General features: G+C 36.0%; 1 protein-coding gene and 2 long non-coding RNA genes across 3 annotated transcripts; 1 reads left to right on the forward strand and 2 right to left on the reverse strand.

Moving 5' to 3' along the window:
- Positions 1-4,564: 4,564 nt before the first annotated feature.
- LOC107796203 (uncharacterized) lies at positions 4,565-9,035 on the reverse strand. Its single transcript, XR_001650337.2, has 2 exons — positions 8,436-9,035; positions 4,565-4,870 (listed from the first exon to the last, which is right to left on the reverse strand). It is a non-coding gene; the product is annotated as an uncharacterized LOC107796203 (long non-coding RNA).
- Positions 9,036-13,958: 4,923 nt separating this feature from the next.
- LOC142182547 (uncharacterized) lies at positions 13,959-15,360 on the forward strand. The gene is made up of 2 exons (XR_012711357.1): positions 13,959-14,094; positions 14,943-15,360. It is a non-coding gene; the product is annotated as an uncharacterized LOC142182547 (long non-coding RNA).
- A 343-nt stretch (positions 15,361-15,703) lies between these two features.
- LOC107796202 (uncharacterized) lies at positions 15,704-17,525 on the reverse strand. The gene is made up of 4 exons (XM_016618947.2): positions 17,213-17,525; positions 16,621-17,112; positions 16,409-16,510; positions 15,704-15,888 (listed from the first exon to the last, which is right to left on the reverse strand). Exons 1-4 carry the CDS (start codon positions 17,523-17,525, stop codon positions 15,704-15,706), a joined length of 1,092 nt encoding a protein of 363 aa, XP_016474433.2.
- Between the last annotated feature and the right edge of the window lie 3,567 nt (positions 17,526-21,092).

Consider the following 21,092-nt stretch of genomic DNA (forward strand, 5'->3'; position numbering starts at 1 on the left):
CAATCTTCATTATTTTATCTTTCTGTTCTCCCTAATTTCCAAGATAGCTTAGTTGTATCCTATAAGAAGAAGAAAAAACCAACTCCAAATTAGCGACTTGAAAAGCTGGTCTCACCATCATTCTTTTGGGTGCTGTCGACAATTTAGTAGCAAACACAAATAATGGTAATTATATAGAAAAAAATTTAACCTGTTTTAGTTTAAGGAAAAATCACAAAATCAAACAACGTACAAAGAACATATCACACAAAGCAGGTTACAGACAAAATAAGAAAACACTTGAAGCAATGAACTTACGGTGACGGTAAACATATGACCACAATAGATAAAAGAGATTCAAAAGTGCAAAGAAGATACAAATTAAATAGAAAATAAAAATACCGATGAATTTTAAGCAAAAAAAAAAAGATCCTAGAGGTGAATAAATTCATCTACTGGGCGCTTGATGTATGACTGTATGACTTGAAATTTTAATATCCTCTAAACGATCATATTTGAGTTCCACCACGTGTTTATATATTTGAGATAAAAACTCGTAGAATTACTTGGATGTGGGTTGTTTCAGAATTTTCTTAGAATCCTTTTGAATCTTGGCATTAAAGAGTCTGTGTTAGTTAAAAATCTTTTTCTATTTTCAGTATATTTCATACTAATATAGCCTACCTATTTTTGTAAATTACCGGGCAAAAAGGTAGAATGCACTAAGTAGCAAGGAATTAATCACTGGTATGCGAATCATTAATTATGGTATCAATTCAATAAGGTACCGGATTGTAACCGAAGACTAAACCAATTGATAGTTTACTTGGTTAATATGCTAAATATAAATGGCAAGTAAATAAGTGCCCAATAAACTTAAACTTCAAATACCAAAAATTCGAGGACTTCTTTCATACTTTAACTAACAAAAAAATAAATAAACATATTTTTAGTTGATTAGTTTACTTGGTTAACATGCTAAATATAAATGGCAAGTAAATAAGTGCTATATAAACTTAAACTTCAAATGCCAAAAATTCGAGAACTTCTTTCATTACTTTAACTAACAAAATAAATAAACAAACATAATTTTAGTTGATTCTAAGGCCTTAAAAATTATGAAAATAATTAAATGACTATTTTGTCTAACGTAAACTCTACTTTTAAAGGGTAAAAAAGGCGAACGACATTTCGCTAAAGGCTTTCGTGCTTTTAATATAATAATATAGATTATTAGGGTTCAATTACCCGAAAAGGTGCGGCATTCAAAATTCCCCTAACACTCTCATAGTCTCATACCACGACGTTTCGAACTGCAATGTTTTACTCCAGAAAGTCCATCTCTTCCAAGAGAATGAATAAACGAAGCGGATTCAATTGCAATGTCACTCCATTGTCTACATTACCTTCTTAGTAAGCAACTCTCAGTATCTAATTTCTGATAATTCGCATATGCCTCAAACTCGAGTACACGTTGATGATTCCAAATCCCTTACTGTACAATGGGGTAACTTTGCATACCGAGACGTTTCAAACTAGAACTTCACTCCCAAAAATCCAGCGCTTGGTGCTTTGTTCTATCAATCAGATGATGTCCTTGATGCTTTTTCTATCAAACCTGGTGGCAAATAGTTCAGAAGGATGTTAATGGGTTTGTAGTGGCTTTCTTTGAGGGAGCGGCTATCTCTATGTTTATCTCGCACACATGCTTGGTGATGATACCAACCTTTAATCCCTTCAGATTTTTTTTTTAAATTTCTTGGTTTATATAAATGATGACAATTGAAATTCATTAATTAACCCAAAACCAACTCACGTTTGCACCATTTGCAAAATTATTGCTTTTGTCTACTTCACTTATATTGGTTATTCTCATCTTTGTGTTACAGTCGTCGGGGCGACAAGTTGTCTGGAGCATGGGAATTCTCTTCCATCGTGTCTCTTTTCTTTTGGCTTTCACATTGTTAGTGTTGGATTTATGTTTTAAAAACAATTGTGAACACAAAACTTCTTAGAATAGCATTTACAATTGGTATTTGCAGCATTATACATTCTATAACTATATATATTGAAAGTACACTTGGTAAATAGTAATGACATAATTTTCTGTTTGTATGCATTTCTGTGTTCAACCGAGATTGAAAATGTGTATGGTCAGTCAATATTGCAAAATTTAACACCTGTGTGCTTCTCTGTTCATTGTTTTCAATTATATTGGAGAGGTTAAGAACTTGAATCTTGATATTTGCACGTTATTTGCTCTATATGTGCCATAGTGACCAATTGTCAGTGTTGATCAGTTTATTGTGTGTCATTGCTTCATCCTGATGACTCATCTGTGCAATGGATATTGGACAATTAAAATGGTTGTACTTGCAATTTTAAATTGGTTTCTGTCTCCGTCCAAATAATAGGGAAGAAAGCATGTTTAGAAAAAGAGTTAATACCCTAAAATCCCCTAAACTATCAAGTTTTTGTTAGTTTCGTACTTAAACTATTCGATGTCTCCAAAACTCTCCTGAACTATATTGTACTTCATACTAAAAATCCCTTATTGCATCCTTAGAGGTGCGTCTAGTACACGCTCCTAATTGTCTAAAAAAAAGTGATATGTAGCACTACACATGGGTATTTAACTCAGATTAAAACCCGCCTAAACTATTATTTTTTTTGTCAGTTACCTACTTAAATTATCTGTTGTCCCCAAAATCCCCCCTGAACTATATTCCCCTATATATTAAAACCCTATGTTGGACTTTTAAACGTACGTCTGTCTAACTATATTAACTTAAGGTTTTGTATAAAGTTCTTATATAGTTACTCATGATGTATTACTCTCGAATAATTGATTAATTCTAAGAGTTTTGACCAAATTAATATCTAATGTACTGTGTTAATTTTAAGTTTAATTATGATTGTGCTTTATGCTAGACTCCAATTAATAAGTTCTTATTTATATTCACTTTGTACCGCAGTTAAAATATAAATAAAGACATACAGTGTTGTTTTTCTTAAAAGTCATGTTATATTACATAAAAAGATTACACAAAATAAAATTTCAAATAAAAAATCAATTGCCCAACAATTACATTCTCTAATTCGATATTACATAACGAAGGTTTAAGATATTCAATTTTATTCTTTACAAGGTGTTGAGTTTAATAAGAAGATTTAAATTGGTATTCTTTCAGCAATATGTGTAAAACATGAAAGAAGACTAAAACAAGAAAAAGAATAAATAATTTTAGAGGAAACAAAAGAGGGAGAAATTTTTCCAGAGAAAACTCATATGGAGAACTGAAGAAAAAAGGTTAAAAATGAAGAAGAAAGTGAAAAACAAAGAAGAAAGGTGAAAAATAAGGAATGGTGAAAAATGAGGAAGAAAGATGGATATAACTGAAATAAGGAGAATATTTATTAAAAAAATAAATTTGATAGAGGGTAATGCTAATTAACCATTATTTTCTGTTATGTGGGCCATTTTGATGGCTTTTTTTAGCTACTATGCGCTTTCAAGCGAGTATCTACACATGTTATGCCAGGTCAGTGACGGGTGGGTTTTGATACGAGCGGCAATATAGTTCAGGGGGTATTGGGGGCACCGAATAGTTTAAGTAGGAAACTGATCAAAATTTGATGATTTAAAGAGCTTTTAGGATATTAACTCCTAGAATATGGGTGAGCAACAATATTTTAATGGATGTAGTCATTCATGGGTTTGAAGTGGGTGGTGTTCCTGGAGGAAAATTGATGAATAAGATGGAACAGTTCATCACATATATCATCAAAAAGGCCATCTTTCTATTGTTTAAGATGGACTTATTATTTTCTTTTTGCAGGACACGAGGTCTATAACTTATGATTGCTAATTCCAAAATTTATTAGGAGGTTCGAGATTTTTCTGTGGCTTCCCTTAGTTGGATATTGTATATTCCTGCCTGATCCTAACTTTAATTTCTTTCTCTCAATAGCTTGCTGCAATACTTTGGAAGAACAAGGAAGATGAGAGGGCTCTCTAGCACTTCTTTTAAGTAAAGCCTATATCTAAGCACTTCAATGAAAACTTAAGCATTTCATTCGCTCTTTCTCTGTAAAAAAATCAATAGCGTTTCTTTCCCTCTCTATGTTTGTCATTCATCTTCAATTTTGCTTTAGCCAAGTATGATTACATAAATGTATATATGAAATATGTGAATTGATCAATTGTCAGATAATTCAGAGGCTTTCTCAGTTAGGTTATTAGGGATATCAGGAAAGTTTTGTTGGGGAACTTTTATTTTGGCTGAAGATTGAAGAAGGAGGTTTTGGAAAAAGTAATAGCACACAAGTTGTGGAAGAATGGTACAGGCAGATGCCGATATTCACTCATTCATATATCACTGCTTCAATTGTCACCACCATCGGTTCTCTTGAGGTATGCTCCATTTTAAGGAAAAACATTAGATTTTCAAGATTGAATCTATATATATATATATATATTGTCACGACCCCAGTTCGTCCTCCGTGAACTGTCGTGACGGCACCTAGTCTCTACGACAAGGTAAGCCTAACAAATGCGGAATATAAACGAAAATTGCGGAAGAAATAATCAGAAGCCAAAATAACCGAATGAAAACAACATTTAAATGTCGTTCTACATATACAACACAACTCCTCAGAATCTAATACACTATCCCAAAACCCGGAAACTCACGGAACCACAAGCCTTTGGATATCTAACAATATCAAACTCCAGAATATCTAACAAGGAAAAGAAATACAGAAGGGCAAATGCTTAAAAGCTAGAATAGAAAGGGACTCCTCGGTCTGCGGACACGACAGATGTACCTCGAAGTCTCTAAAGCAATCACCTCGCCTCACGGGTGGTAGGACTGAGTCGACGTACCTGGATCTGCACATATAAAACATGCGCAGAAAAGGCATGGGTACACCACAGTGGTACTTAGTAAGTGCCAAGCCTAACCTCGGTCGGGTAGTGACGAGGAAGGTCAGCGCCCTACTGAGGTTAAATAAAAATATAAATTTTGATAGTATGGAGCAGGGCAGTATAATAAGTACAACAATAAATGTAACACGAATGAAAAGACAGCAACGGCTACTACAAAGGCAAAGTAAACACAGAGAGAAAATACGGCTCAGCCCAAAGAAAGCAGCTGGGGATCTCCCAGGATACCGTCCTGTAGTCCCAAATATAAATATCCAGTGGATCTCCCGGGATACCGTCCCTTAGTCCAACTCATAATGCAAGAGGATCTCCCAGAATACTGATCCGTAGTCCCAAAGATAAATACTCAGTACAGGGGAATCTACCAGGTGCAGTCCCATAGTACCAATGTAAATATGCAGGGTGATCTTCAGGAATATCGTTCCATAGTCCCAAAGTAAACATGCAGGGACAACGCAAGGAAATACTCAGATAAGCTCAATTTCATACAAAATAAAACAGGTAATTCTAGCCTAACATACTTCACGTAATGCAATTAAGGCAGTTTAAGCATATAAGCAATTAAGTCAACTAAATATGCTTTTTCAGAGCTAACAACATGCTAAATTTGCAAGTAGTATAAAACAGGAAAAATGAGCACAATTGAAATAACTTAAAGAAACCGGATTTTCAACAATTAGCTCAAGTACGCACTTGTCACCTCACGTACAAGGCATTTCAATTATCAAATATACCAAATCTTAAGGGGAAGGTCCTCCACACAAGGTTGGGCAAGCCACTTACCTCGAACCAGCTCAAGTCAATCCGAAACCACGCTCTTGCCACGAGTAATCGACTTCAAATGGCCCAAATATATTCAATTCAATTGCATAATGCAAATAACACTTCAAATAATTAATTCTACAATTAAATTCTAAGCTAATACGTGAAATTAGGTAAAATGACCAAAATGCCCCTCGGGACCACGTCTCGGAATCGGGTAAAATTTATATTTTCAGAATCCTCACACTCTCACGAGTTCATGCACACCAAAATTATCCATATCTAAGGTCAAATTCCCAATCAAAAGTCGAATTCTAGGTCTATGAACTTTCTTCTTACTTTTCCCCAATTTTCATCTCCAATCCGAAATTAAATGATGAATTCATGTTTGGATTAATGAGTTACAAGCAAAAAGGAGTTAAGAATCGTTACCCAATCGATATATGTGAAAATCCCTCAAAAGTTCGCTCAAATCTGAGCTCCCAAGCTTAAGTTTTGATAAAAATGGTCAAACCCTTGACTTTGAAATTTTATATTCTGCCTAGACGCATTCTTCTTCGCGAACATGAGACTACTATCGCGAACGCGATCCACAAAAAAAGCCTACTCGCCAACTTCCTCTTTCGCGAACGCGTAGCTTACACTGGCAGACCTTATGCGAACGCGAGGACCATGTCGCGAACGCAAAGACCAAGGGCTCCATGCCTTCGCGAACGCGGGACATCACCGCGAACGCGAAGCATGATTCAGCTGCTTCACCCAGATGCTCTACGCGAACGCGAGACCCTCTCGCGAATGCGATGAATGTTTTCTCTGCAACACAACAGCAGAAAATCTGCAATCTTTCCAAGTCCAAAAATGGTCCGTTGAGCATCCGAAACACAGCCGAGGCCCCCGGGACCTCAACCAAACCTACCAACATATCCCATAACTTCACTCAAACTTGCTTCAACCTTCGGAACGCTCAAAACAACACCCAAACACCTATTTTTCATCGGATTCAAGCCTAAGAATTCCAAAAACTCTATAAACACACTTCCGATCAAAACGTCTATAAAACCTCATCCGAATGACTTGAAATTTTGCACACACGTCACATTCTACACTACGGAGCTACTCCAACTTCCGGAATTCCATTCCGACCCTCGGATCAAAATCTCACTATCGAACCGGAAACTTCAAAAAATTCAACTTTCGATATTTCAAGCCTAAATTAGCTACGAACCTCCAAAACACAATCCGATCACGCCCCTAAGCCCGAAATCACCCAACGGAACTAACGGAACCATATATAAGAAAGTAAGGAGGCACCTCTCTTAGGCCAAGAAACATATTTATTTTTTTTCTCCTTTTTTAGGATTTTTCATCATTCTTTCAATTTATTTTATAATAAAATTAAAAAAAATTATTTTCATAACTCACAACTCTTTATCTTCATAACCTATATTTTTAATAGTCTCAATAACTCCAATCCCTTTCATATTCATAATCTCCAAAAAATTAATGTGTAAGTTTATGATAACTTATCTCATTTTTTTAACCTTCCTCTTCGTTTGTCTCATTTCCATAACTCATACTACCTTAACTTCTACTTTTAATAATATCCATTGTCACACCTCCTTTTTACACCCCGAGAGGAATACAAGGGAGTTTTTCCAATTTAAGTGACATTATTCGAAATGAGATTATTTATTTATCAGAGTAGCCACTTGGAATATTTTAATTGATGTCCCAAGTCACCGGTTTATTTTAAATCCCAAATCGAGGAAAAATCGACTTTCCTTTTGAAGTTTGCGAACCAGAAATTCTAAGTAAGGAATTATGCTAACCCGGGAGAAGGTGTTAGGCATTCCCGGATTCCGTGGTTCTAGCACGGTCGCTTAAACTATTAAAATTGGTCCATTATCCGATTTATTACATGTTTTAAACTATTGTATTTTTTTAGCTTTATAACCGCTTTTAATTATTTTAGAACGCTTTTTAGGAGGATTCAACATTATTTAAAACATGCCTTGAACCACGCCACATGAAATACACCCGCGGTCCACGACACATTCTATTTAACGTTGTTAAGAATTGGAGTTGGGTCACATGAAATGCACACCCGAATTTGGGAGTTAGATATCATGACTATGCCACGGGAACCGTACCTATAATCACGATAATGTACTATTTATTAATTGCTCCTAAAGAAAACTACAATGTCATGATTCTGTTATCCTAAAATTTGAGATTTGCATGACGATGAACAATTAAGCAAATAACTATGTAATAACCTCAAAATCAACGTCTGAGTATCCAGAATTAAAGGGCTAATTCATTCCATCATTGACCTTACAAAAAAATAAGAAAAAGACTCAATGAATGGCAGAAGTTGCTTCTTTAAAATTCAATATTAAGTAGTGTTTGTAGAAATTAGAAACAGCAAGGAAGTGCAGACCAAATACAAAAATGCAGTTCGATGAAGCTCGCGAAAAGAGCATACTAGAACGGCTCATCAATAGCATAACATCAGCCCCATATTACAATAGCTAAACTCAACTTACTATGCCATTAATCCATTTTTCATCATCCATTTAAAACTTAACAAGCTAACATTTCCCAAACCAAAGTTGCAGTAATTTAAAGTCATCAAGTACATAAGTAAACTAATCTCACACATACAGACACAAAGTGAACAAATTGAATAATATCATGATATTCAATTAATCAATTATAACAATTACATTGTCTAAACTGAGCTACATACCTCAACAGCAAGAATCAAACTTAGCAAGACCAAATAAAAGCTAAGAACAGCCGCAAATTCGGTTACGAATGAAGCGAAACAGCAGCAAACAAACAGCGATCCGATCGAGACCCATGCCGGAGCCGGAAACCTTGAACCCAACTCAAAAAAAAATCGACTGAACTTGGGTGTTCTTACACAGTTAAAATGAACCTCTGTTCGTCGGCAAACATGGTGCGATGACTACTATTTTTGGGGTGGTTTGGTGTTGCGTTTCAGCTGGTTTTTGGGTGACGTTTCAGCTGGTTTTGGAACTGTTTTTGCTGGTGGTTTGAGGTTGTTTCAAGTGTGTTTGGAGCAGCTTTAATGGCTGCGTTTTTGGATTGTTTTAGGTGACGATTTTTATGGTTTAGGGACTGTTTTTAGGCCCGGTTCTCAGCTGGTTCTGGGATCAGTTTTAATGGAGCTTGGGAGTGTTTTCATGAGTACTATGGAGCTCAGTTTGGGGCTTTTTCCTTCATCTTTTGGTTATGGTTTTTTTTTTTTGAGAAAGGAAAATGAACAAGAAGCAGGGAAGGGTGCGCCATTGTTCTCCTAAATCTAATGGGGAAGCTCTACCCTAGATTTTAGTTTAGGAAAGTGGGATTTTAAAGAGAGGGGTTGGGCCAATCCGGATGGTGGGCTGGTGGGTTTGGGGCGAAATTGGGATAAATTTGGGCCAGTTTTGGCTAAATTAGCCCGATTCCAAAATTAACAACTCCTTTCAATTTAACTCTTTTATCTTCTTTTTTTTTAATTAAAAATTCTAAATTAATCTAAAATGTGAAATTAAGCTAATTATCTAATTATAAAAATTATAAACAATAATTAATTCTAAATTAAAAGAGAAAAACCAATAAGCTAAAAATTAAAAGACAAAAATGTAAAAATGAGCTATTTTTGTGATTTTTGAATTTCTATATAACAAATAATTACTGGTTAACTCTAAAAATATAAAAATAAATCCTAAATGCAATGCATGATATTTTGGTATTTTTTTCATGATTTAAATAAAAATTAGGCATGCACAGAAATGCAAACAATTAAATAAAATTCTATAAATATTTCTAAAAATGGCAAATAATTAGGAAAAAATCTATTTTTTTGGGATTTTATAGGAATAATTCATATAGGACAAATATCACGTGCTCCCATACTTTTCATATTCATAATCGTCAAATATTTAATTTAAAAATTAAAATACCTTATGGTATTAATCTTTTTTTCCTATATAAATTCATAACTTTGTTTCATGAGACCCCTACCCAAAACTACCCTTTCTATTCTTTACCTCAAATAGTAATGTTGTCATGACCTAAGTTCCCTCTCCTTGAACTGTCGTGACGGCACCTAGTCTCTACGACTAGGTAAGCCTAACAATTTGCGAAAAAGGGAATTTAAAGGTACAACTAGCCATCTAATAGGTAAATATAGATAAAGTGTTTAAAATGTTGCTTGACACATACAATAATAGCACTGTCGACCAATAATAACACTCCCAAAATCCGAAATCTCATGAAGCACAAACTAGAGAAAATATATAATGTTCTAACTCTAAAAGTCTAAACAAAAGTAATTACAGAAGGTCTACAGGTAAAGGTTAGAATAGAGAGGGATTTCTCAGTCTGCGGACGCGACAGATATACCTCGAAGTCTCTCAAATCACCTTGCCTCACTGATAGTATGGCTGAACAGAAGAACCTGGATCTGTACACAAAAAATATGTGCAGGAAAGGGCATGAGTACACCACAGCGGTACCCAGTAAGTGTCAAGCCTAACCTCGGTTGAGTAGTGACGAGGAAGGTCAGGGCCCTACTGGTCAGTTTTATATATATATATGAAACAAGGTAAACAGTATGAAATGTGATAGTATAGTTAAAATACTAATAGTCGAACAAGAATAAAATCACAGATTGAATATAATTCAACACACAGAAATAGCGACAGGGGATTTCCCAGGATATCATCCCGTAGTCCCAAACGTAAATGTGTAGAGGATCTCCCGGGATATCGTTCCGTAGTCCAAATCATAAATATGCAGGGAAATCTCCCGGAATACCAATGTGTAATCCCAAAGTAAATAACCAGTACATGGGGATCTCCCGGGATCTCGTCTCGTAGTCCCAATTATAAACGTGCAGGGGGATCTCTCGGAATATCGATCTGTAGTCCCAAAGTAAACATGCAGGAGGATCTCTCGGAATACCGATCTGTAGTCCCAAAATAAATACACAACAGTCTTAAGAAGGAAATCTATAGTTCTATTCGAGAACAAACATGAATTTCTACTCTAAACATGCTGCACAGAATCTAAGTAAACAGTTAAAATAGGTAAGACAATTAGGCCACATAAGCATATTTTTTCTAAGCTAAACAGGAGGTTTCAAGTACAAGTATTGCTTAATTAAAAGAAAACACATATATTTACTTAATGAAAATGAGGTTTTTCAACAATTAGCATGTGTACTCACTCATCACCTCACGTACACGGCATTCATATAACAACAGTACCAGAATCCTAAGGGGAGTTCCCCCCCACAAGGTTAGGCAAGCCACTTACCTCGAACCGGCTCAAAATAATCCAAAATCACGCTCTTGCCACGAGCATCCAACTCCGAGTGCCCCAAATCTAATCAAATCAATTTCATAATGTAAATATAACAACAAATAACAAATTTAGCTAAAGGGATTGAAGCTAAGGTAAAAAAAAATAGAAAAACACCCAAAAATTCTTCTCGGGCCCACGTCTCGGAATCGGGTAAAATTTATCAATTTAGAACACTCGTTCACTCACAAGATCACTTGTCCAAAATTTATTCAATTCCGACACCTAAAACCCGATCAAAACCCAAAAACTCGATTGGGGAACTTTTCTCCCAAATCCCCATTTTCCCACTCAAATTCCTTGATTAGATTGAGAAAATTACTATAGGTTGATGAAATATAAATGAAATAGGGTTAGGAATCATTACCCATTCATTTCCTCTTCAAAGTCCTCACAAAATCACCTTCTCCCGAGCTAAAAATCAAATTTGGTATTATGAACTTCAAACCCTCGAAATTTCTTTTCTCTGCCCAGCGATGCCCGCATATGCACTACCAGGACTGCACCTGTGGTCCTGCTTTTGTGACCAGGGCTCCGTATTTGTGGATTTTCATTAAATCCCCAAGCACCGCACCTACGCTCAAATCTTTGCAGATGCGATTCCGCTTCTGCGATTCTTGTGTTGCATCTGCGACCACTGGTCTTCATTCCCTAGACCACACCTGTGACCTCCTTCCTCGTTTCTGCGGGGCCTTACCTGCGGGCTTCTCACCGTATGTGTGAAAATATCAGAAGCAACCAACTTCAGAATTTGTCTAAGTCCAAATTCACTTTCGTTAAGCATCTGAAACTCACCTGAGGCCCCCCGGGTCCTCAACCAAACATACCAACCAATCCTAAAATATCGTACAAACTCAGACGAACCCTCGAATCACATCAAACAACGCAAAAACCACGAATTACCCTCCAATCTAAGCCTAATGAACTTGAAATCTCAAGAATTCTGCAACCGATGCCAAAACAAACCAAACCATGTCCGATTGACCACAAATTTTGCACACAAGTCACATTCAATACTACGGAGCTATTCCAACTTTCAGAATCGGATTCCGACCCCGATATCAAAATCTCACTATTGATCCAGAAACTTTAAAAATTCATTTTTCGGCATTTCAAGCTTAAATAAGCTACGGAACTCCAAAATACAATCCGAACACGCCCCTAAGCCCGAAATCACCCAACGAAGCTAACGGAATTGACGAAATCCCATTCTGAGGCCATCTTCATATCGCTCCGGCTACGGTCCAAATTCTAAAGTTTAAGCTCTCATTTAGGGACAAAATATCCCAAAACACTCTGAAACTCAAAACGAATTTTTCCGACAACTCACCGCAGCAGAAACAAACACTGGAAAGGCAGTTAATAGGGGATCTGGGCGTTAATTCTTAAAATGACCTGCCGGGTCGTTACAAATGTTGTCATATTTACTGTAACATTCGATTCATGGTTTAGTTTGGCTTGAGGAAGAAGGCTCTTGAATAATTATCGATATTGCGGGAGGGGGTGTAAACAAGAACACGAAAAATTATACGCTGATTTTGCATTTCTATTTCCTTCTATTTTCTTAAGATTAAGGTCTCAAGTAGTATCTTTTTCTTCTCTATTTACTTTCTCATATGTTCTCTTTCGCTTTATTTTCTATGAACTTTTGTTTGTCGCAAGTTTGTATTTTCGTTTAGACTCAAATTAATGACTTATGAGTTAAACTTTGTTTGATGTCTGCTACTACTAACCAGTAACATCTCGTTGTGTAAAAGGGATAAATTTTAAACGTTCAAATACACCCTTCATTGGATATTTTGACAACACTTATTATTACTTTTAGCGAGTAAAAAGTGTTAAGAGCTAAAAGTCACAGAGCAGGCGCAGGTTCTTCTTTAGTGAGCCATCGGCATGTGTTGTTTCTTGTAAAATAAAAATTATTTTTCACTTTATTTCTACTTGTGAATTTTATAAAGTAAGTAGTTATTTTATTTGTATGATTGGAACATGTATTATATGTATGACAAAATTTAAATTATTTAGTTTACTTTATAACTTTTGATTCTTTTGAAGTATTGTGATAATTATCTTTCTTTTGAAAGTTATGTTTTGATTTCTTCTTTGAATTGCCTATTATTTGTAAAACAAAAAAAAAGCTTTTTTATTTTGATGAGAGGATACAAATAATTGAGCAAGTATTCTGAAGTGAAGTACTCTGTTCTCTTTGGAATGGAGAATATGAGAGGGAAACTATTGAATAGAAAAGAAAAGACAGAGATGAAGGCTAAAAATGGGATAACAAGAAGGAATAGAAAAAAGAATATGCTGCAATTTCCACATATTTCTTTTGTTTTATTTTATTTTATTTTCGTTATTAGTTTCTTTACTTTTATTTTATATTTCTGCTATTTGAATATGAGAAATTTTTGCAAAGTCGATGTTTTACTATTTAATGAAAAAATAATCTATTTGCATGCCTCTAACATATAATTGTACTTAAAAAGTCATGTATCAACCTCTCACTTTCTCCTCATTTATTATATGTAAGTGAAATTTTTTTCTTAAAAATTCTTTTTCTTAAAAATTCTTTTTCTTTTAAAAAGAAAATCAGGAAAAAATGCAATAACCTAAAATCTAATTCTAATTAAAATGCTAAGTATATGATTTATCAATATGTAGAATTATCTTTTTTATCCATATTAATTTTAAAAATTATCTCTGTTATCCGTTATATGTCGTTATTTTTCTTTTCTTTTTTTAATTTAGTGATATTTCTTATAACCGCGCGAAGCGCGAAAAATTTTAGTAGTCTTTATATAAAGCAGAGACAATAAGTGCTGACATGACACCTCTCTTTGCTTAGGAATCATATTTATCCTTTTTATCATTTTTTTTCTTATTTTCCACAAATAAAAAACTGAAAAGCTGCTTCTTATAATCCTGTTCACACTACTGACTCGCTCCATACAAATCTTAAACAATCAATCTCCATGGGCCGGGTGTCGAGAACTGCACAATTTCCTTCTCTATCAACTATCAAATAGCTCTATCAGGCAAGTATCCAATTCACTTATTCTTCTCGCGCTTTTTGTTTTTGTTGGGTTGATTCATGCGTTTCTTTCTTTCAACGCTAATAATTCAATTTTATATTAGCATTGTCTCTGAAATAATGAATTTCAAACCATTTTAGAACTGCTAAATTGATTTTTTATACTAATATTGAGTGAGGACTGAGGATGAATGTGTAGTACTATGATGTCTTAAATCTAAAGATTCTTAAGGTTTCTTCACTTAGTTATACTCTGATAAATTCTTGTGTTGGTTTTATGAAAATCGAAAATCTAAATGTTAAACAAATTGTTCGAACCAAAACCTTCAATCCCTGATTCCTTTTAGGACTTTATTCGCCAGACTTTGAGAACGTCATCAAAGCATCGATAACTATTGTAGTATTAGTTTTATCGCCTTCTCTTGGGGGTCTCTTGCTTATACTTATTGTATGAGAAAGACTACTGAGGTTGAGAAAAATATATTATCCATCAGTGAGGCTAAGGTCCCGTAAAGTTATTATTGCAAGTTGCCAAATATTATTGGCTTGAATTTTATTTGAACTTGCTCTTTTTTACTTCCTAAATTATTGAGTCTGAATTGAGTCGGTTGACCTATAATTTTTCAAATTCTTACATTCTGGTTTCAAAAAGAATACTAGACAGACCGAGTTGTGATTTTCTGTGAAAATTCTTTCTCTTTTCTTTTAATTTTAGTCTTGGCAGAAGTTGTTACTTTTTGCTCTTTATTGTGGAGGCACTATAATAGTTCTGGTCTGATCCTGATATAGGTTGTATGTTTCAGTTAGGTCTGCTCGTGGTTTATTTGATCGAAGTTGTGGTTGTTGTTGCAGTTACATGGAGGAATGTGTTAGAGCGCAAAGCACCTGAAATCACTCTTGCCAAAATAGCGCAAAAGGAACATACTATTCGGAATAGGACCATGAGAAATTTGAGTTGGTGAGTTTTTCAGTTGAAGATAGAAGCAGAAGATGAGCGAGAGTTTGTTTTAAGATTTTCATTTGTTATCACGGTGGTTCTTTTGATGGATAGAAGAAGCAGTCTGATCTGAATACAATCCAAAGGTAAGTATCCGTTAACCTTACATGGTCATATCATGAATGGAGTGTCATATGCTCTATTGCGTTTCATGGGGCAACTATGTTGAGCGGATGATATTTTTTGAGTTTAACATTATTTTAGCAGCATGATGCTCACAGTTACTTTATAAATTGTTCATATTATAAATGGTTATGTTCAAGTTGCTGGATTCTTATGACATATCAAATGAATCTGTATCTTGTAGTTTAATTTTCTGCTTTCATTTGCTTATCTAATGGGGATAGGGCATTGTTTTGGATAGCGTGCGGCGACAAATAGACGAGGGCCCGCTTCACTGAGGCGAGAGGCCCGCAACGAAGCGCTCGCCTTTTTGATGTGAAGCGACAATTTATACAAAAATATAAAATATTATATACATATAACTAAAAATTCAATAACAATAATATATTAATAAATATATTATTCTAAAATTAAAGACTCAATAGATAGTCATAGACTCATAATAGATTCATAAATTAAAGTGTAATAGTCTAAACTCTAAAACAAGCAACATCTATTCTTCTTCAAGATTTTCAAATTCTACAACTTCATGAATGTTAGCATTATATTGGTTGTTATCTTCTTCATCCTCGGACTCTTCATCAATTAGGGAGGACCGGCTTGAACTTGCTACTTCCTTTCCCTTGTAACTTGAAGAACTCCCTCTAAGACCATAGATATTCTCCTCAACTCCAACCGCTATAGAAACAGTACTTCAATCAAGATCATCTCCTTCATACACTTGTTCATCTTCATGATTTTGGGGGGCTCCTATTAACCGTTCATTTGCCTTGTCAATATTGTCCAACAAAATTGGATTAATGGTATCGCGACCTTCATAACGTCGCCTCAATGTTCTATTGTATTTAATATACACTAGATCATTGAAACGCGATAGCTCAAGCCTATTCCTTTTCTTGGAGTGAATTTGCGAATAAATTATTTAGATTAATTAATAGATACTAACAATAATACAATATAGAATATATTAATATAATAAATCTACTTCTTACATACTCAAATACGCTCCAATTTCTCTCGCATCTAGATGCACTGCAAGTTAGGCTTAGTACTTTGATGGCAAACTTTTGCAAGTTTGGAGTTTGATGTTCAAATTGCTTCCACCATTCAACTATAGAAAAATATTTTAAAAGTTAATAAGTATAAATCAAATAAATTAAATTAAACTTATAAGGATATCTATATTAAAGTTAGTTACCTGGCGACCTTATGTCTTTGGCTCTAATAGCAGCCGGTAAACCAAATAGTCCCTCTGCTTGTGAGTACCTACCAAACTCCTCCCCTATTTGATCTATCGTCGCTGAATTGGTACCAACTTCTTAAGACATGCATGGTATCCAATCCACACCTCTGAAGCCAAAGTTTCATCTCTGGTATTCTTGTAAAATTATCCCGGGTTCAGAAGATGGCCTGCTATATGCAAAGGTCGATGGAGTTGATTGTCCGACCTGGTATCAATTATCTCAAAAACTTTCTCATATTTCCTAACATCTCCCTCAAATGACGCTGCAATACTCTCTTTGGCTCTATCCATAGCTTCATAAAGATAGCCCATTGGTGGTTTTCTCTCCCCATCCACCATACGAAACACCCTAATCAAAGGACCACCAACTTTAAGAGCCCGAAGGATGTCATTCCAAAATGATGGAGAAATAAGAACTTTGGCAGTTTCTTTCCCTGCAGCTTCCTTTGCATATTTATTATCTTTCCATTCATTCGAAAAAACTAGCTTTCTCAAATTTTTCTTTTTCAAGTAAAAACTCCGCAAAGTTAAGAAAGCCGTTGCAAATCTAGTCTTCACCGGTCTCACCAAATTTCTTTCATTTGTAAATTTTCTCATCAAATTCAACAACAACGACCTCTGACTAATGTAAGAATATACCTTGACGGCCTTAGTGAAAACTGTAAAAGTAACAATAAAATTTTTATAGTTAATACTTAAAAGGATAAGACATAAGTATAAATAAAGTTAAAGGCTTTAAAATAACTATATTAAAGTTACCTAAGGCATATGAGTTTTCCTTGAATATGTCACCAAACATCAAGTTGATACAATGGGCAGCACATGGAGTCCAATAAATGTTTGGATACATAGCTTCCATCATCTCCCCCGCACTAACATTTTCACTAGCATTATTTGTAACAACTTGTACAACATTTTTCTTTCCAATTTTATCAATAGTCTTTCTAAATGAGCTGTACATTTTGCTTCCATCCGTAGAAGAGTTGCTAGCATCGTGAGATTCAAGAAAACACTCCCTCTTGGAGAGTTCACCTACACATTTATGATCATTTTTCCATTCTGTGTTGTCCATTTATCCATCATAATGGAACATCCAAACTTGTTCCATTCCACTTTATGATCCTCAATAATTTGGTCTATCTTCTTCACCTCCTTTTTAAGATGAGTTACTCTAACTTCATGATAGCTAGGAAGCTTCATTCCTGGTCCATATTCTTATGACCCAAAACTCATCCCGTCGTGATGACACCTATCGTGGAACTAGGCCAGCCTCAACTCAACGCAACCCAAGACCTCAATACTAAAACTAAATCATTTGCGGAAAAACTTTTATCATTTTAAATAAATTGTTTAAGACGTAGAATAAAGATCATATTACGATACAACCATCCCAAAACCAGGGTGTCACAAAGTACATGAGCGTCTGGGGTGAATTCATAGTCTATGAAGGTGTCTAAAGAGGCAACTGTAATACAACTGGAAAATGAGAAGGAGAGCCAAGGCATGCGAACGCCATGCAGGTACCTCAACAAACTCCACACCTTGAAACCTCAATCAACGATTGCCACTGGGGCCAAAAGTACCTAGATCTGCAAACACGGTGCAGGGGGTAACGTGAGTACACCAACTCAGTAAGTAACAAGTCCAACCTTTAAACTGATAGGTAGTGACGAACTCAACCTCCTCAAGGATAACAGAAATAATGTACAGAAACGTAGGCATGCTTTCAGTTAAATAAACAACTCGAACAGTAAAACAGAGCAAGTATGAACAAGGTAAAGAAGTGTCACTCTGCTACATCTACATGTCGATGCACATGCTATATGAAATGTACCATGCTGAGTGCCTCATGTGCCCACAGTCTCAATTACTCATCCACTCAGTACTGTATATGACTCATACGGCCCAGGGAAGATCTATCCCGGAATATATACATCTCTGACAACAGTCACTCAGTACTGAGGAAGGCTAATCTATCCTATGGAGAAGATCCATCTCCAGATAATAATAATAATAATAACAACCTCACAACCACTCGGTACTGTATATGACTCATAAGGCCCAGGGAAGATCCATCCCGGAATATATACACATCACTGACCATTTCTCCAGTATCGAGGAACAGGCCAATCCAGCCTCATGGAGAAGATACATCTCCATACCAAGGGAAGATCCATCCTTGAATATAATCAACTGCGCTCACTGGGGGTGTATAGACTCCGGAGGGGCTCCTTTCAGCCCAAGCGCTATAGCAAGCCAGCGAAGGCATAATCAATAATCTACTACGGCGTGCAACCCGATCCCATAACTATCACTTATAATCAGGCTCTTGGCCTCACTTAGTCACCACTCTCCTGTTTCTCCCACGGGCTCACAATGCCAAGAAAAACTAGCCCGGAACAATGATATGATGTGCAAATGAATAACAGCTAAGACTAGAATGTGATATGATATGCATAAAAAAGGCTGAGTACAGAATATCAATGAAACTAATGAGATGACAACAAGAAACGACCACTCGGGTCTCAACAGTATTGGCATGAGGCCCTAACATGATATTTAGCATGATTTATAGTTCATTTCCCTAATCATATAATCACTGACACATATATCAATAAGAAAGAGTCACTAAGCGGTGCCATGGAATGATCCAAGCCGCAATTCTTACGGTGCACGCCCACTCGCCCCTCACCCGGCACTTGCATCACCTCAATACAAATTATATAGCACAATGTTCGGGGTTTCGAACCCTTAAAACCAAGTTTGGAAGCGTTACTTACCTCAAACCAAGCCAAAACTCTAACTCGTGATGCCCTTGCCTCTCGATTCGGTCTCCAAATGTGCCAAAACTAACCAAAATCAGTATATTATCATCAATACACGCTAAAGGAGTGAAACCCATATGAAAATTATCAAATTAGATCAAAATTCCAGAATTTTCTCAAACCCGGCCCCCGGTCCCACATCTCGGAATCCGATAAAAATCACAAAACTAGAAAGTCCATTCACTCACGAGTCTACCCATATCAAATTCACCAAAATCCAATGTCAAATGGCCATCCAAATCCCTAAATTAACTCTCCAATTCACCTCCACTTTTTCCCCAAATTTTCACCCGAAATTCCCAATTTAGATGTTTAAAATCAAGACACAATCGGAATTTAATCAAAATTAAGTGAAGAACACTTAGCGCAATCATTTCTCTGAATACCCCTTCAAAAAAATCAACTTCTACCGAGCTCCCACTTTCATTTTATGTTATGAATTCGGAACCCTCGTTTGAATCTTTTAAATTTTCCCAGATACATATCCATCGCAATCGCGGAAGTACCACCGCGATCGCGAAGAGGAAGAAAAAAATGCCTCTTAAGGACCCTAAGTGATTGCATAATACCCTTTGCGATCACGTTAAGCACCACCGACTGAACTACGCGTTCGCAGAACTGACCTCATGAACGCAAGAGATAACCATGCTGCCTCAGCTCAGACCCAACACTACGTGATCACATGCTCACCAATGCGAACACTTCTCCATCTGCCACACCCTATGCGAACATAGACCCATGTTCGCAAATGCGAAGAAGAAATAAGAAGCCTCAGACCTTTCCCTTACGTGACCGCGTCCTTCTCTCCACGATCCCGAAGAAGGACCTTCTGCAACAGAAATACCAGCAAAATTGCCAACTTTTCTAGTCGAAATATGTTCTGTTGATCATCCGAAATACACCCGAGGTCCTCGGGACCTCAACCAAATATGCCAATACATCCCATAACATCATTCAAGCTTAGTCGAGCCTTCGAATCACTCAAAACAACACCAAAACATTTAATCAACCTCAGATTCAAGCCTAAGAACTTACAATTTCTCAAATTCCACAAACGACGCCGAAACCTATCAAATCACCTCCGAATGATATGAAATTTTGCACACACATCACAAATGACTATGAACCTACTCCAACTTCCAAAATTCTATTTCGACCCCGATATAAAAATTTCCACTGCCGACTGAGAAACACCTAATTTCTAATTTCACCAATTCAAACCTAATTCTACCACAGACCTCCAAATCACATTCCAGACACGCCCCTAAGTCCAAAATCACCTAACGGAGTTAACCAAATCATAAAAACTTAAATCCGAGATCGAATACTAAAAAGTCAAAACTTGGTCAAACCTTTCAAATTTAGAGCTTCAAGCTGAGAATGTTTCTTCCATGTCTGTTCTGATTAACCTGAAAACCAAAATCGATGATTTACATAAGTCATAATATATCATACGGGGTTAGACATGCCCGAGAACTGGCGAGGAAAGTGCAAATGCTCAAAACGACCGGTCGGGTCGTTACACGTATTGTCCTATGACCTCAATAAATTTATCAAAAGTTTTGTAGTTGACACAGTTGAAAGGAAGTCGTGCATCGTACATCCATGCTGCAAAGGCACTTACGGCGCGATCCTTCAAAATCTTCTTGGCTTCTAAACCTGAACCTTCTTCACCTTTTCCCTTTTCTTGTTGTTTTGCCGAGAAATAAAGATTGAGAGGACCTTTTGTCACTATACGTGCCGTGGATGGTGCACTAGAACCAGAATATATCTTATGAGTTTTAGGGGGGAGGTCCCATTTCACCTTCTTCATC

The sequence above is a fragment of the Nicotiana tabacum genome, chromosome 7, assembly GCF_000715075.1.
Source record: "Nicotiana tabacum cultivar K326 chromosome 7, ASM71507v2, whole genome shotgun sequence".
Taxonomy (NCBI): Eukaryota; Viridiplantae; Streptophyta; class Magnoliopsida; order Solanales; family Solanaceae; genus Nicotiana; species Nicotiana tabacum.